Raw genomic sequence first — 16,573 nt, 5'->3', positions numbered from 1 at the left:
TCACTGCGCTGACCACCAACAGGGTTCTCACTGCGCTGACCACCAACAGGGACCTCACTGTGCTGACCACCAATAGGGTCCTCACTGCGCTGACCACCAATAGGGTTCTCACTGTGCTGACCACCAATAGGGTCCTCACTACGCTGACCACCAACAGGGGCCTCACTGTGCTGACCACCAATAGGGTCCTCACTGCGCTGACCACCAACAGGGGCCTCACTGTGCTGACCACCAACAGGGACCTCACTGCGCTGACCACCGGCAACAGGGACCTCACTGTGCTGACCACTGGCAACAGGGTCCTCACTGTGCTGACCACCAACAGGGACCTCACTGTGCTGACCACCGGCAACAGGGTCCTCACTGCGCTGACCACCAACAACAGGGACCTCACACTTGCCTCTCCGAGCAGAGAGAGGGGAGGCGGCCCGTCAGGGCATGGCAGGCTCCGCCCCTGCGTCCCTGCCCGACCCCGGCTGCCCCCAGGCCAAGTCTTTAGCTGACAGGCGGGCTGCAGCTGTTTTCAGTTTTTCCCACTTGCTCTCCTCAGTGCCCTCCCGCGTCCACCGAATACCCCCGCAGTGGGTGGGCCTCTCTGTCCCTCAGGCTGCCGTCGCCACCTCCATGTCAGTTCTCTGTCCGTCCAGCACCGTGGAGCTCACCCCAGGAAGCCAAGCCTGCAGTCCCCCAGCAAATAGCCAGGGTCCCCTGTCTTTCACACACACCATGGGTCCCCTGTCTTTCACACACACCGTGGGTCCCCCATGTTTCCCAGTGCCATGGGTACCATGACTTCCCCACGTGCTGTGGGTCCCCTGTCTTTCACACACACCGTGGGTCCCCCGTGTTCCCCACATGCCGTGCGTCCCCCGTCTTCCCCACGTGCCGTGTGTCCCCGTCTTCCCCATGTGCCGTGGGTCCCCCATGTTCCCCACGTGCCGTGTGTCCCTGTCTTCCGCATGTGCTGTGTGTCCCCCATCTTCCCCACGTGCCGTGCGTCCCCCATCTTCCCCACGTGCCGTGCGTCCCCCGTCTTCCCCACGTGCCGTGTGTCCCTGTCTTCCGCATGTGCCGTGTGTCCCCCGTCTTCCCCACGTGCCGTGCGTCCCCCGTCTTCCCCACGTGCCGTGCGTCCCCGTCTTCCCCACGTGCCGTGCGTCCCCCGTCTTCCCCACGTGCCGCGGGTCCCCCGTCTTCCCCATGTGCCGCGCGTCCCCCGTCTTCCCCACGTGCCGCGCGTCCCCCGTCTTCCCCACGTGCCGTGCGTCTGTCTTCCCCACGTGCCGTGTGTCCCGCGTCTTCCCCATGTGCCGTGCGTCCCCCGTCTTCTCCACGTGCCGTGCGTCTGTCTTCCCCACGTGCCGTGTGTCCCCCGTCTTCCCCACGTGCTGTGTGTCCCCGTCTTCCCCACGTGCTGTGGGTCCCCCGTCTTCCCCACGTGCCGTGTGTCCCCCGTCTTCCCCACGTGCTGTGTGTCCCCGTCTTCCCCACGTGCCGTGCGTCCCCCGTCTTCCCCACGTGCCGTGGGTCCCTGCTGTTTGTTCTGTGATCTCCTCGAGCTCTCTGTGCCTGTTTCCACGTCCACCATCTGTTCTCTATTCTGCTCTCACATTTATTTGCGTCCTATGATTTTCCATTTCTCTTGCTGTCTTTAGCTGTAGTTCTCTTTTGATTGCATTCTGCTCTCTTATTTATTTTTCACTGAGTCCACATTGCATTAAACTCCTCAGGAGCCCCAAGCAGTTTCAGCCATGACTCCCTCGTCTCTGGGAAGAGCATCCTTAGCGCCCCCTTCAGGTCGCCTCCTGTTTTCTACAGAACGCGCTCATGTTAGTTTTGAGCAGATTTCTCTGACTCGCTCCTTCTTAAACCCATCAGGGCTCTGGGCTGCCCCAGGACACCCGGGCTGTGTGACTTCTCCCCCCCACCTCCCTGCCAACCTCGCACCTCCCAGGGGGCCCCAGCAGCATGGCAGACTGGGGGGCCCAGGCTGCACACAGGCTCTCTGCCCCCATCCCCCACCCGAACCAGGCCCTGTGCAGACGGAGGCTGCAGCTGGGGCCGCTTGGCCCTGGCCCAGGTGTATTGTCTCTGTGTCTCTCCAGAGTTGCTAAGAACACAGGGGCTGGGGCCAGATCAGCCGGCCAGGCTGGGCTGCTCCAGGGCAGGGGTGCTCCCTGGGCCCCGGCACATTCCCCGGAGTAGGGTGAGCAGACGCGGGACGGCCTGAAGCCTCCCTTCTCTGGCCTTCCCTGCGCGAGGCTCCTGGCCCATGCCTGTGCAGCCAGTGTCTGGTGAGATCCGGGCTGTCTGCATCAACAAAGGTCTGGACGCAAGCAGGGGCAGGGTGGGGACCACCCCTCCTCCCCCTGCCCCCCAAGGCTCTTCAGGGTGTCGCCAGGACACCAGGGACTCCATGAACCAGAGCGCTCCCACTGCTGTGGACGACGGCGCTTCAGGGTCATGTTCATGCCATGTGTGTCCGCTGAGCCAGCGTGTGAAGGAATAAACTAGAAAACTCACTGACCCGCCTAGAAACACCCGGTGTGTGTCGGGCGAACACTCCTTTAAACATTCGCTCTGCCTCGCTGACGTCTTGGGCTGTGGGCAAATTCAAACACGTGAGCGCCTGTCTTATACACAAGACACAAGACGACACTGGTCAGCAAAGCCCACTTCCGCCTGGACACGACAGCTGGGCGGCGAGAGCAGGGAGCCGACAGGGACGGCAGGACAGACGCAGCAGCACACGCACAAGGGGCTCCAGGAATTCCATGGTTATCGAGCAAAGCAAACCCCAAACGTGCAGGCGGTCAGTGGTCAGTGATGGCATCACTGTGGACTCGGGGCAGCTGGGCGGAGAGCTTGTGGGCGTGGCGGGCTCTGCGCCTGCCAGACTCAGTGGGGAACAGGGACTTCCCGGCCGGCCCCAGTGAAGCGGCAGCGTGTCGGGAGTGTGGAGACGACCCCGGGCACTCGCCGCCTTTATTTAACTTGCTCTTCTGTTCCTACAGGCTCTGCGGGCTCGGAAACTCAGACGCCACTCACCACACACAGCCACGGACGGCAAATGGCGCCACACACAGCCACGGACGGCAAACGGCGCCACACACAGCCACGGACGGCAAACGGCGCCACACACAGCCACGGATGGCAAACGGTGCCACACACAGCCACGGATGGCAAACGGTGCCACACACAGCCACGGATGGCAAACGGTGCCACACACAGCCACGGACGGCAAACAGTGCCACACACAGCCATGGACGGCAAACGGCGCCACACACAGCCATGGACAGCAAACAGTGCCACACACAGCCACGGACGGCAAACGCCCCAGCACCCCAGGCAGTGGGGGCGACACGCACACGCCACCTTTCAGAGCGTGTGGACTCTGACGGGAGCTGTCCCCTGGCTCTGCATCCCATCATCAAGACGCCACCGCTCTGCAGGTGGACAGCAGGTGCCTGGGGGCACTGACCGAGGGAGCCCGCCTGATGCTCGAGGCTGGCGTCCCTACACTTGGCCAGTGGCCGCCTCCGGGGCCGGGCGGCCTGCGCTACGCAGCGGGAGGAGCCTCACCTACCTGGATTTTGACCGCACTCCCTTCCTGTTCGCTCAGAAACGCTTTCCTGGCTTCAAACTCTTGGCTGAGGCGGGGCCCGAAGCTCGTGCTCTGAAAGCGGAGGAGCGACTCGTGGGACGCCGACCACATCTTCTCCCGGATGTGTTCTTCCGTGACCTTCTCCACGATGTCCTGGCAAGAGACATGTGTCACGTTACACGTCACACGCGGCTGGGAAGCAGAACACGACAGCTTCTGGGGACGTCACCTCGCAGACGACGGCGCGGAAAGCTCTTTTCGGCTCGGTTTAGAGACAGGTTTCACCAAAGCGCTCCTTCCCCAGGCCAGCACAGCCGACCAGTGTGAGTGGGGCCAGGGCCCACTGCCCGGGGTAGGGGGAGGAGGAAGGAGCAAGGTCAAGGGCAGGAGAGGGAGGGGACGTGGAGGGAAGAAGGGGTTGTGAGAAGTTGTGCAGTGGGCGCTCAGTGAGAGACCCAAAGCCACGGCTGCACCTCTGCTGTGCCGGTGGTGCCGAGCCAGGGCAGGCAGAACGCGGACTGGCCGGTCACCTGCAACAGTCGACAGTGACGGCTCGTGACGGACGCCTGAGCCCCCCAGAGAAGGCCTGAACACTGTGTGCAGTCAGTAACTCCAGCTACGGAGCAGGCCGAGAGCCGCACGGCTAACGATCCTAGTGACTGGCGCTGGGCGCGCGTGAGCAGCCCTGGGCATCTTCTGACGATTTCACACCAAACAGCAACTCTTCCACGTTACTTCTTCGCAGCTCGGTGTGACTTTCCCATGATGCAGTGCAAATTTAGTACTGTCCATAATTTCATTTTTCAAAAAACTGGCGCTAAGAATCCACTGCCACCTAGAAGTCGTACAAGCTACGCGCTCCACTCTCTTCTTGTCAGCAGGAACCTTTGTCACCGAAGCAGCCCCGGACTCGGTCCGGTTCAGCTTCAGCAGAGGCCGCACGTGGTGTCGTTCAGTGCCGCACGGCGAGGCGCACGGCCGTGCTGCCCTGTGGGGCTTCTAGGAGACCTGCGCTGCAGGCTGGGTTTTTCACTTCCACAACGGAACTCAGTCATCGTCAGTGTGTTCTCGTCAGACATCCGCAGGGCCCGGATCCACATCTCCTGGCCCAACTTTCGGTCTTCAGCCTGAAAGCCTTGGCGAACAATTCCTGGGCTGTTTCCCTGGGGAAGCACGACTCACTTGCTAAAGGTCCTAGGCCTCTGGGACTGAATTAATGTCCTCATCGTGCCCATCTTGTGTCACCGACTGCAGAGTGACGGGCGTGGGCTGGAACTGGCTCACCCCCACGACCACACCCGGGGAAGCAGCACGCCGGCTGCGAAGGGAGAGCCCTGGGGACAGACCTCCGCCAACGAGCGCCATGCACGCGGCTGCACCTGCTGGTGCCTCGTCCCCACCCCGCACAACGCAGCTGTCGGCATGTTTTGCCCGCACTAGAGGACGGTGTGGGGATCAGAGCGATGTGAGAGTGTGTGGCCAGGCATGCTACACAGACAAGGGGCACACGGCGGCCGTGCGGTGTGTAGAGGCCTGACGGGCAGGGCCGTGGGCTCTCTGGGCATGTGCCACCGCCCCCACATCTCAGACAGCGTGTGTCACAAGGGTGGGTGACACTGGCGTCACGTTCTTGCAGCTTCTCTCCCTCCTGCTCCTCCACGGCCGCCCGCCAGGCTCCCACAGAGAGGAACCTCACTAAGAAGCCCCTTCCGGCCAGATCCGCTCGGCCGTTGCTTGAGGAAATCTCGGCCAAGCATCCGGCTCTTATTTGTGTGAACTGAGAAAACAAACACGCAGATCTAATCACGCCACCACGCTGCTCCTGTGGCCTCTTTACGTAGGGCCGGAGAAGCGAAGAATGGAAGGAAGGAAAGGACCCAGAACACAGCGCAAGGGGCGCTTCACCCCGATTTCCCACGGCTCTGCTCCTGTTTGTCTTCCTCCTTTGTGAAGACAAGCCCCGCTCCTGTAGGAACGCAATCCGAGGGACACCGGGGAAGGAGTCAGGACGCCCACGGACAAGGCACATGGGGAGCCGCCGCCTCCCCACAGCAACAAAGCCCACGGAATGTCACCCTCCCCCACTTCCTCCTCTTGAGACCCCTGGTGCAGGAACCAAGCCCAACCTCCCCCAGACCTCTGCAAAGCAGCTGGCAAAACAGATAAGGGCTCGGGCGGCTCGTTACACAGATAAGAGGAAAGCTCCCAGCAGCTTCTAAAGGCCCCCACTCTCTACCCCACCAGCTGCAAGCCCCCTACTTCCCAAGGCGGCCAGTTCCCTCTTCAGCCAGATAAAAGCCCAGCCCACACGCACTGTGTGCTGTCTCGTAAGAACAGACGGACGGCTCTCTTTGCTCCCATAAAGCAATCCGCCTCTGCTGAGGTCGGTCTCCTTCTCCTTCCTCTCATCTCTCTTTCCTGGGAGCTACGAAAGGCCAGAGCCCTGAGCTATCCCAAACCTGACAGCAACCAACGCACTGCTTCTCTGCCCCAACAAGATGTCGGCCAGGAACCACTCACACAGGACTTCTGTTAGAAAAGCAGTGGGAGGAGGGACTGACTGGTCCTGGTCAGTAAAATCTGGTTGACCAAAGCTTCGCAAGGCTCAAAAGTTAGGTAGAGGGACCTTTAGTGGTTAAATAAAAACTGTTATGTCCATTGATCACAAGCCATGAAACTACACGGAACTGTGTCGCTTGCACTTAATTTGGAAACGGGTACCCTCAGAGCTATGGAAACCAAGTTAAACCACCACCCTCCTAGAGGGTGTCCCAGAGCTCTGTGTCAAGGCGACTGTCTCAGAAGGGCGTGCTCAGGGCTCCAGAAATCACGCTCGGCGGGCTATGACAACCATCTCAGGGGAAGCAAATGTGCAAGGCTGACCCATGCTGTGCCCTCTGCCATCAGTGCTGAGGCCACCATGCAGAGAGGGCTGGCTCCGTGTGTGGCAGACGCAGCCCCTCTGGGACATTCTGGTTTGAAAAGCACTGTGCTAAGTTGTCAGCTGAGAGGGAAAGAAATGACATTCCAAGTGCTGACCCCAGGGGATTCTGGCCCCTGGGTGAGTCGTGCGGAGGGAATCCTGCAGGCTGATGGCTCGGGACAACCTTCCTGCTCCGCTGGTTTTAGGCCTACATGGAAACAATTCCACAAGCAGCAGACACATCCAACCGCAGCCGTGAAGACTTCCTCCCATGTCTAGTCTTGGAAAGAGTCAGCCAGCTCCTTCCAGCTCTGCCGTGACCCAGCTACGGGGAAGCCGCCACACTGCTCTCACAGCTCCGCGTCCCGTCACACACACCAGCACCCACCTGGATTTCTTGTCCTGTGAGCCACGAGTCCTTGGTCAAGCACGGCTCCGGTGTGACCCAGGAGCCCGCCTTGGAATCGACGTTGTAATAGTAGTCCCGATCCTCCTTCACGGGGAATTTGAGCCACGGTCCTTCACTAGACACTGAAGAGAGACGCTTGTTAACTTCTGCAGAGGTACCCGAATCCCTACCCGTGAGTGTAGCCTCTTCCGTACGTTAAGTAATTCAACAGACATGTATGCCACCGCGTGTGTGTTCAGAGACTGAGTCGCCGGCAAACGCCAGACTCACAATGAGCCCTGAGCACACAGCGGTGGCTCCCTGCTAAGCCACCGAGGCGGGGAGACACACGTCTGCAGCCGGCTCTGGGCCCCGGCCCTCTCACGCATCCGACAGTCAGAGGAGGAAAAGCAAAGAGGACGGGTCCCGGAGCGGGAGAGCCCGCACGCCGCAGCCAAGGTCCTCTTCGCTGGCAACCTTTCCAGGGACTCCCCGCGGTCAGGGGCCAGCAGCTCAGCCCAGGCCTCCCGTCTGAGGCAGCACCACTTCCTCCCAGCTGAGGCCCCGCAGGAAGCTGGAGCCAGAAGCCGGGGCTGGGGCCGACCCCGGGTACTCTGCACTGGGACGTGGCATCTTCAGTGCTGGCCAAACGCCCTCCCCTGGATTTCTTCACACCATACTTGGGTGCACTTGATAACGAGCGACACGGCCCTCTAGCATGCGCTGGTTCTGTCCGGTTCAAATCCCTCAGCTGTCCTCCTCGATGGGCCCATGTGGGCACCCTGCCAGTTCCCCTGGTTAGAAGTGCTGCTGCTTGGGGCAGGCGGTACAGTGTGATGGGTCAGTGTGACGTGTGACCCCTGCGCCCCACATCTGAGTACTGGTCCCAGCCCCGGCTGCTCTGCTGTCAGTGCCGCTCCCTGCTAATGTGCCTGGGAGGCGGGAGGCAGACGACGGCCCAGGTGCTGCCCACACAAGAGACCTGATGGACTTCCTGCCTCCTGACTTCAGCCTGGCCGAGGCTTGGCTGTTGTGGCCGCCTGGGGAGTGCACCCGAGGACAAAAGTGTGGTCTGTGCTGGCGGCCTAGCGAGCGTCCCGTGCAGCGAGGCTGGGACGTCACAGGTAAGCGTGATGGTTCAGCCGCAACACGGATGCGTTTAGAAGCATCACTTTTCTTACAGAGACTCAGTGGGACTCCGAGGGCAGGGAAGAAGGGAATGAAGGCGCTGAAAACGTGTTCTCTCCGGGAGTGCGAGCTGAGTGCGCAGGGGTTCCCGGAAGCACGTGCACCGGGCTGGCAGAGGCTAGGAGGCAGGCAGGAGTCCACACCTCCACGGACACTGCAACCCATGCTAGGTCAGAGGCCGCCGAGCACTGGGTGCCAGCAGAGGGGCTGCGTGCAGCTGCCTCGTCCCTGAGGGAAAAGTCCTGCGGGCCTTGGACGCAGCCACAGCAGCAGAGCCTCAATGGTTATGGTGGTGACCCTGCTGGGGGCAGGGAGCCTCAATGGTTAAGGGGGTGGCCGGGCTGGGGGCAGGGGGCCTCAATGGTTAAGGGGGTGGCCGTGCTGGGGGCAGGGAGCCTCAATGGTTACGGTGGTGACCCTGATGGGGGCAGGGAGCCTCAATGGTTAAGGGGGTGGCCGGGCTGGGGGCAGGGCGCCTCAGGGGTTAAGGTGGTGGCCGTGCTGGGGGCAGGGAGCCTCAATGGTTAAGGTGGTGACTGTGCTGGGGGCAGGGGGCCTCAATGGTTAAGGGGGTGGCCGTGCTGGGGGCAGGGAGCCTCAATGGTTAAGGGGGTGGCCGTGCTGGGGGCAGGGAGCCTCAATGGTTAAGGGGGTGGCCGTGCTGGGGGCAGGGAGCCTCAATGGTTAAGGCGGTGACTGTGCTGGGGGCAGGGGGCCTCAATGGTTAAGGGGGTGGCTGTGCTGGGGGCAGGGAGCCTCAATGGTTAAGGGGGTGGCTGTGCTGGGGGCAGGGAGCTTCAATGGTTAAGGGGGTGGCCGTGCTGGGGGCAGGGAGCCTCAATGGTTAAGGGGGTGGCCGTGCTGGGGGCAGGGAGCCTCAATGGTTAAGGGGGTGGCCGTGCTGGGAGTAGCAGAGCCTCAATGGTTAAGGGGGTGGCTGTGCTGGGGGCAGGGAGCCTCAATGGTTAAGGTGGTGACCATGCTGGGGGCAGGGAGCCTCAATGGTTAAGGTGGTGGCTGTGTTGGGGGCAGGGGGCCTCAATGGTTAAGGTGGTGACCGTGCTGGGAGCAAGGGGCCTCAATGGTTAAGGGGGTGGCCGTGCTGGGGGCAGGGAGCCTCAATGGTTAAGGTGGTGGCTGTGTTGGGGGCAGGGGACCTCAATGGTTAAGGTGGTGGCCGTGCTGGGGGCAGGGGGCCTCAATGGTTAAGGGGGTGGCCGTGCTGGGGGCAGGGAGCCTCAATGGTTAAGGTGGTGACCGGGCTGGGGGCAGGGAGTCTCAATGGTTAAGGTGGTTACACTGCTGGGGGCAGGGGGCCTCAATGGTTAAGGTGGTGACCCTGCTGGGGGCAGGGGGCCTCAATGGTTAAGGCGGTGACCGTGCTGGGGGCAGGGGGCCTCAATGGTTAAGGTGGTGGCCGCAGGGAGCCTCAATGGTTAAGGTGGTGGCCGTTCTGGGGGCAAGGGGCCTCAATGGTTAAGGTGGTGGCCGTGCTGGGGGCAGGGGGCCTCAATGGTTACGGTGGTGAACTTGCAGAGAGCAGGGGTGCCTCCAGGGTGCTGCTGGGTAAAAACCACACCAGTGTGTAAGGGCAGAGCCACGGCCAGGCTGAAGCGTCTACCTTGACTGGGCCCCTGCATCCTGGAGGCAGTGCTGAGAGAGGTGAGAACAACTCACCCCGTGCACCTCAGAGACGACACACACAGCTGCGTCTGGGGGAAGTGGCCTCTCACTGCCTGTCCAGAGCACAGGGTGACAACAGGGCATCTTGAGCTTGTGGGCTGTGGTCTGTGGATCGTTCTCAGCTCTCGACAGAGGTGCCCCAGGGGAGCCATCACAGCACAGAAACCTATTCGCAAGGAACCCACTAGAAGTCATTAGAATGAGTGAGTTTATCAAGGACACAGAGCAACACAGAAAAACCAACTGCATGCAAAAATGTGGCTGTGAATGTTCCCATCACGGCCACTCAGCAGAGCCCAAAGTGGGGGAAAGCCCAAATTCTGCTCTGTGATGAGCACAATGTGGCAAATCCTCTCGACACACCGCAATTTACGGCCACACAACGTGGCAAATCCAGCTGACACACTGCAACTGGCCACACAGTGTGGCAAATCCACTCGACACCGCAATCAGCCACTATAAGGAAGGAAGGAATGATACCCACTCCACATCAACGAGCTCTGGAAACCTGCTGCTGGGAGGACGCGGCCAGATGGAAAAGCCAGTGCACTGCGGGTCCCTGCAGGAGCCCCCGGCACAGGGACATGGAGACAGAAGAAGAGCCAGTGCACTGCGGGTCCCTACAGGAGCCCCCAGCACAGGGACATGCAGACGGAAGAAGAGCCAGTCACTGCAGGTCCCCACAGGAGCCCCCAGCACAGGGACACGGAGATGGAAGAGCCAGTCACTGCGGGTCCCCACAGGAGCCCCCAGCACAGGGACATGGAGATGGAAGAGCCAGTCACTGCGGGTCCCCACAGGAGCCCCCAGCACAGGGACATGGAGACGGAAGGAGAACCAGTGCACTGTGGGGTCCCCACAGGAGCCCCCAGCACAGGACACGGAGATGGAAGAAGAGCCAGTGCACTGCGGGTCCCCACAGGAGCCCCCGGCACAGGGACACGGAGACGGAAGTGCCAGTCACTGCGGGTCCCCACAGGAGCCCCCAGCACAGGATACGGAGACGGAAGGAGAGCGGAGGGTGCCCGGGGCTGTGGAGGGGTGGGGGTGTCGCTGGGATGAGCTTTCTTTTGCTTTTCTCATGTGATAGAAGTGTTCTGCAATTGTCTGCAGGTGTTGGATGTGCAGTTGTATGAATCTCTCAAAAGCCTCTGAATCGCACACTTTTATAAAAGGATGCATTTTATTGCATGTGGAGGAGAGATTTGTATGCTGCCAATGAGTAACCCCAAAATCTAATGAGGAAGACAGTATTTACGATAGCATAAAATGACAAAATACTTAGGGAGTACATCTAAGAAAAAGCATGTGAACCCTGTAAGCAAAAGCTAGAGAACATTGTGAAAGAATGGAAGGGGACTTAAGACAGCAGGCATCCCTCTGCACGCGAGACAAGACACACACTCCTCAAACTGATCTACACCTCTAACAACTCACCGATAGCTCCAACACACTGTCTACAGACCTAACAATAATTCACAGATGCAACACAAATGTCTACAGACCCAACACAATCATCTACAGATCCAACAGGATCTACAGACCAAGATGACCTACAGCCAGCACCGCGGCTCAATAGGCTAATCCTCCGCCTTGCGGCGCCAGCACACCGGGTTCTAGTCCTGGTCGGGGCGCTGGATTCTGTCCCGGTTGCCCCTCTTCCAGGCCAGCTCTCTGCTGTGGCCAGGGAGTGCAGTGGAGGATGGCCCAAGTGCTTGGGCCCTGCACCCCATGGGAGACCAGGAGAAGCACCTGGCTCCTGGCTTAGGATCAGTGTGGTGCGCCAGCCGTGGTGGCCATTGGAGGGTGAACCAGCAACAAAAAGGAAGACCTTTCTCTCTGTCTCTCTCTCTCACTGTCCATTCTGCCTGTCAAAAAAAATTAAAAAAAAAAAAAAAAAAGATGACCTACAGACCCAATACAACCATGTAAGACCCAACATGATCTACAGACCCAACACAGCATCTACAGACCCAACACAAATGTCTGCAGATGCAACACAACCATGTAAGATCTGACACGTGGTACAGATCCAGCCAAGCATCTGCAGATCCATCATGATCTACAGACCAAGATGACCTACAGACCCAACACAACCATGTAAGATCTGACACGTTGTACAGATCCAGCCTAGCATCTGCAGATCCATCATGATCTACAGACCAAGATGACCTACAGACCCAACACAACCATGTAAGATCTGACACGTTGTACAGATCCAGCCTAGCATCTGCAGATCCATCATGATCTACAGACCAAGATGACCTACAGACCCAACACAACCATGTAAGATCTGACACGTTGTACAGATCCAGCCTAGCATCTGCAGATCCATCATGATCTACAGACCAAGATGACCTACAGACCCAACACAACCATGTAAGACTCAACACAAGCATGTAAGACCCAACATGACCTACACTCACTGCCCCGGCTGAAGAATGAATCTAAAGAAACACAGTGTCTGAAGTGTGGTAGCTCATTTAGAAGGGAGCAGACAGACTGAATTTTGATTGGACATAACGCTCGGTCCCCTAGGAGCCCAATCTCCGCATGCACATAGGTGCACAACCCCTTCCCACGAAGGATAAGGCAGAGGATGTTACGTTCACTCCTGACAAAGAAACGTGAAGGGAACAGAGAGGGATCAAGGAGGCCCAGGTAAGACAGCGGTCGGAGGCAGGCACTGTGGCCTCGGGGTAAAGCTGCTGCCTTTGGCAATGCCAGCCTCCCATGTGGGTGCTGGTTCCAGTCCTGGCGGCTCCATTTCCCATCCGGCTCCCTGCTAATAGCCCGGGAAAGCAGCAAGTGATGGGCCAGCTCTCACCCGTGTGGAAGACCTGAAGGATGCTCCTCATTCTGGACTTTGGCCTGGCCCAGTGCTGGCCTCTGAGGCCATCTGGGGTGTGAACCAGTCAGTGGACAGAAGATAGCCACCTCCCTCTCTCTGTAACTCTTTCAAAATAAATAAACACATTTTTTAAAGAGACAGTGGTCAACAGCCCTCCCTACATTTTGCCAACAGAAAGTTTGCTGAATTGGAGGGTGGGACTTCCAAGTCTGAAATACATCAAGTAAGTTGAAAAGCACACAGGGATTGGTAGTCAGTCTTCCAGTTGAACTAAAAAGGTCTCTTCCCCCTTAAGTCCACTTCTGGGCCATCCACTGTCATTGTGTCTCTGAGGTGACTAATGCCAAACAGACACCCCACAGTGTGGTGCAAACATCTGCCTAGACGCTGGGCGACACCCTAATCCTTCACGGTGGGATACACTGGGTGCTCAGTAGAGAGCCGCTGGAGGAACGACGGATTGAACAGCCGTGATGAAGGCAGCACATCGCACACAGAGCGCCTGGGCTTGGTTTCCAGCTCTGGACCCTCACTCCATTCTTGCTGACGCAGACCACGGGAGGCGGCAGTGATAGTGCAGGGATGGTCCTAGCCAGCCACACGGGAGACACGGGCTGGATCCCCAGCTCCCAGCTTTGGCTCTGGCCCAGCCCCAGCTACTGCAGCCACCTGAGCCAACCAGTGGACAGGAGATCTTGGTCTGTGTCTCTTTGCCTCTCAAACAAATAAAAAACAGTAATTTTAAAAAACCCAACTGTCCTTGGGTCAGCCATTTTCTGCCTCTGCCTGAGATCCCATCAGTGTCAGTTTCTAAATCTGAAGCTGCATGACCTCAAGGGCACAACAGTGAGCAGACACAAACACCGGCCAAGGTTGCTGCTCGGCTTCCCTCTCACTCCCAACTCCTGTCCTCGCATCCCTACTGCTGGGCTGGCATTGCCTGGGGGAAATCAGAGCAGAAATCCCTTTCTGTCCCTGCAAGGTGGCTAACAGCCAAGGGCCACGCAGCACCGGGTCCCCTTAAATAACACACTGTCCTCATGGCATGGAGCCACCGGTACTGTCGCTGAGTCAACCCCAGATTCCCAGGAGAGAGAGCAGAACTATCCCAACAGTCTCCTTCCAGACAGCTGACAAAACCGTCTCAGAAACGCTCACCGAACGCAGCCCTTGTCTAAACCACAGAGCCATCACACGTAAAAGGCATTTAGAGCTCACGCGCAGTAAGGAAAACTCACCTCGCTCAGACTTGAGCTGTTTTGCCTTCGCAAGGGAGTTGTGGTAGCTGTCAGCACACTCGGGCAGGATGTCGTGTGGGTGACACGTGCAGGACTTCAAGACGGACAAGATGTCACTCGGCTGCACCCCCTCCAAACACTGGTTGACGTCGACCACCAGCGTGATCCCTGGCCAACAAAACACATGTCTGTTAAGGGCTGCTTCCCACCTCCTCCAAGGGCACGCAAACACGCAGCTCAGCCTTTCGGGAGCCCTCGAGAGTCGGCCCTTCTGCCCTTTGGGAGTCCGTCCTGCGAGGGCCTGAGCCGGCGTCCACCTCTCACCTCGGGTGCAGCCTGCGAGAACAAGGCTCCACGGGAACACAGGTGACAGGAACCCGCAGGATTTCACCTGCGGAGCTCATGGGTACTGAGAACACGCTCTATGAAGACACTGACTCATCTCCCAACAAACAAAACGCTACTATGTTACGGAACTCCTATGCTGTCTTGTGTGGTGCTTCTGACCTTGTCAGGGCCGTCATTGGCAACCTAAACAAGCGTTCTACAACGTTCCAGAAAGGCATGGCTGGCCGGTATGTGCAGGAGTCCAGAAACCAGTTCTGGAGCCAGTGCTGACCTCAGGCATCTCCTCCATCTCAGATCTCTGTCTCTCCACGTGAAAGAAACATAATAATCTCTTGGTAGGCAAAGCTAACTCTGACTCTTCATCGTAACTTTAGCTCCAACTAAGAATGCTCTGGCCCAGCAACAGAACCACTGTTTGCCCAGCCGGCAAATGCACCGAATTAGAAAAGTAGAACAGTAGCAATGACAAAACACATACACCACACACACACACACACATATCTACCACACACCATGCAGCACACAATGCTCCCACACCACACACACACACCACACACACACATATCTACCACACACCATGCAGCACACAATGCTCCCACACCACACACACCACATACCACTATATGCCACACACACACACACCACACATAACACACACCACCAACATATCATATACCACATACATGCCACACACATATGCCATATACTACATATACACCACACACTATACACACATATGCACCTCAACGCCCAACACACACATGTACCACACATATACCCCCTACACCACACACATAACCACCCCACACAAACACACCACATACACGCCACATACTACCAACACACCACACATACTATACACACGTGTACCACACATATGCCCAACACACACCACATATACCACATACATACCCCCACATAACACACACCACATACATGCTATCCACACCCCCCACACATGCACCACATACATACCACACATATAAACCACGTACAACACATGCACCCCTCCTCTTCCCCAGGAGAGCCCTGAGGGGTGGAGGGAGACGCAGCGTGGACCTGTGAGGAGTTGTGTTCTGTACCAGCTCTCACCCTGATGGAGCCACTTCCTGTGAAAACATAACACATGCCCCGGAGAAGGCTGCACAAACGCGCACTAGCTTGCTGCTCGGTTTCGGTGGTGCCTGGAACATGGCAGGTGCTCAATGTTTGCTGAGAGCTGTTAGGAGGCCCTGCACCCCTGCCATTGCCCCGCGCTGAAGCACAGTGAGCAGGTGTCAGGGCCGACAGCGGGCGTGGCTCCCGCACCCCTGCCCCGTCCTCCGCACTGCTATGGCTTCCTCCCGGCATCCGTGTGCCTGCCTGAGACCCCGGCACTGGCCCCCGGTGGCTTCAATGTGCTCTGAGTGGGACGAGCAACAGCCACAGCTGCCAGAGTCGTACTCAGGAGGATGGAATCCAGGCGGGCGTCTGCCACGGCGCCAGTGGGCACAGCAGAGCAGTCCCCGCGCGGGCTCTGGGACACGTGCCGACCACGCCTGCCTCCACCTGTGAGTCGTGGGCTGGTCCAGACAGCCCAGGTGTCGGGTGCTTGTGCCGAGGAACAAATGAGGAATGACCCCTAAGAGACTGAAGCTGGCTTTACCTGGTAAGCCCAGGCCAGCCACATGCCAAGACATTCCCAGGGGGCCACAGGACACCCCAGCAGGGAGAAACTGGAGGGGGTGAGGAGTGACTGGGCCAATGTGACACGATTCCTTAGGGCACACTAATGAAGAAATGGTTTGACTCTAAGAAGTCAAAAGGAGAGGCAGGGGCCGACGGTGAGATACAGGGCATTATCCTGCCACTCGGGACACCTGCATCTCGTGTCACAGCCCTGACTCAGGTCCTGGTGCCTCTGGAGGCCGCAGAGCGGGGCTGGGGTCTGTGGGCCCCTCTGACGCAGGCGGAATGTCCTTCACAAGCAGGCTGCCGGCTGTGGCTGGAAAGCTGTCTCCAGACCAGCCGGCATCTGCCCAACTACAGCTTCCCGTGCCACACGTGTGACCCTGCAGTTTTAAATCACATCTTTAAGTTAAGTTGCAATCTTGCACTCAGAGCTAGCAAAGGAGGGGGCTGAGCCCCCCAAGAAGACCCCCGCTATCTCCATGAGCCTCAAGCCAATCAACATACGGTATGTGAAACCCCCGTCCAATGGGCATCCCCCCCAGAATGGCCCAATGAGCAGACAGTGATGCCTTAAGACCCTGGGCACTTCCTCCAAGCCAGTGTCCCGTTCGGGCCCTCCACCTGGTCTCCTCTCGGACCAGACGCTTTCTCTCTCCTGCCAATCAAAAGTTTCCGCTTC

At 58.6% G+C, this 16,573-nt stretch overlaps 1 protein-coding gene across 3 annotated transcripts in view; it reads right to left on the bottom strand.

Annotated features, from left to right (window-relative positions):
- The window catches only part of IQGAP2 (IQ motif containing GTPase activating protein 2), a 196,178-nt gene that overhangs the window by 60,205 nt on the left and 119,400 nt on the right, over positions 1 to 16,573 (bottom strand). For 2 of the 3 annotated variants that reach the window (NM_001082161.1, XM_070056266.1), the window contains 3 exon segments: positions 3,587 to 3,757; positions 6,916 to 7,058; positions 13,876 to 14,043. In NM_001082161.1, the coding sequence (NP_001075630.1) occupies positions 3,587 to 3,757; positions 6,916 to 7,058; positions 13,876 to 14,043 (482 nt within the window). 3 annotated transcript variants of the gene reach the window in all.

The sequence above is a fragment of the Oryctolagus cuniculus genome, chromosome 14, assembly GCF_964237555.1.
Source record: "Oryctolagus cuniculus chromosome 14, mOryCun1.1, whole genome shotgun sequence".
NCBI lineage: Eukaryota > Metazoa > Chordata > Mammalia > Lagomorpha > Leporidae > Oryctolagus > Oryctolagus cuniculus.
The sequence above is the reverse complement of the archived record's forward strand: the minus strand, read 5'-3'. Positions and strand labels throughout refer to the sequence as shown.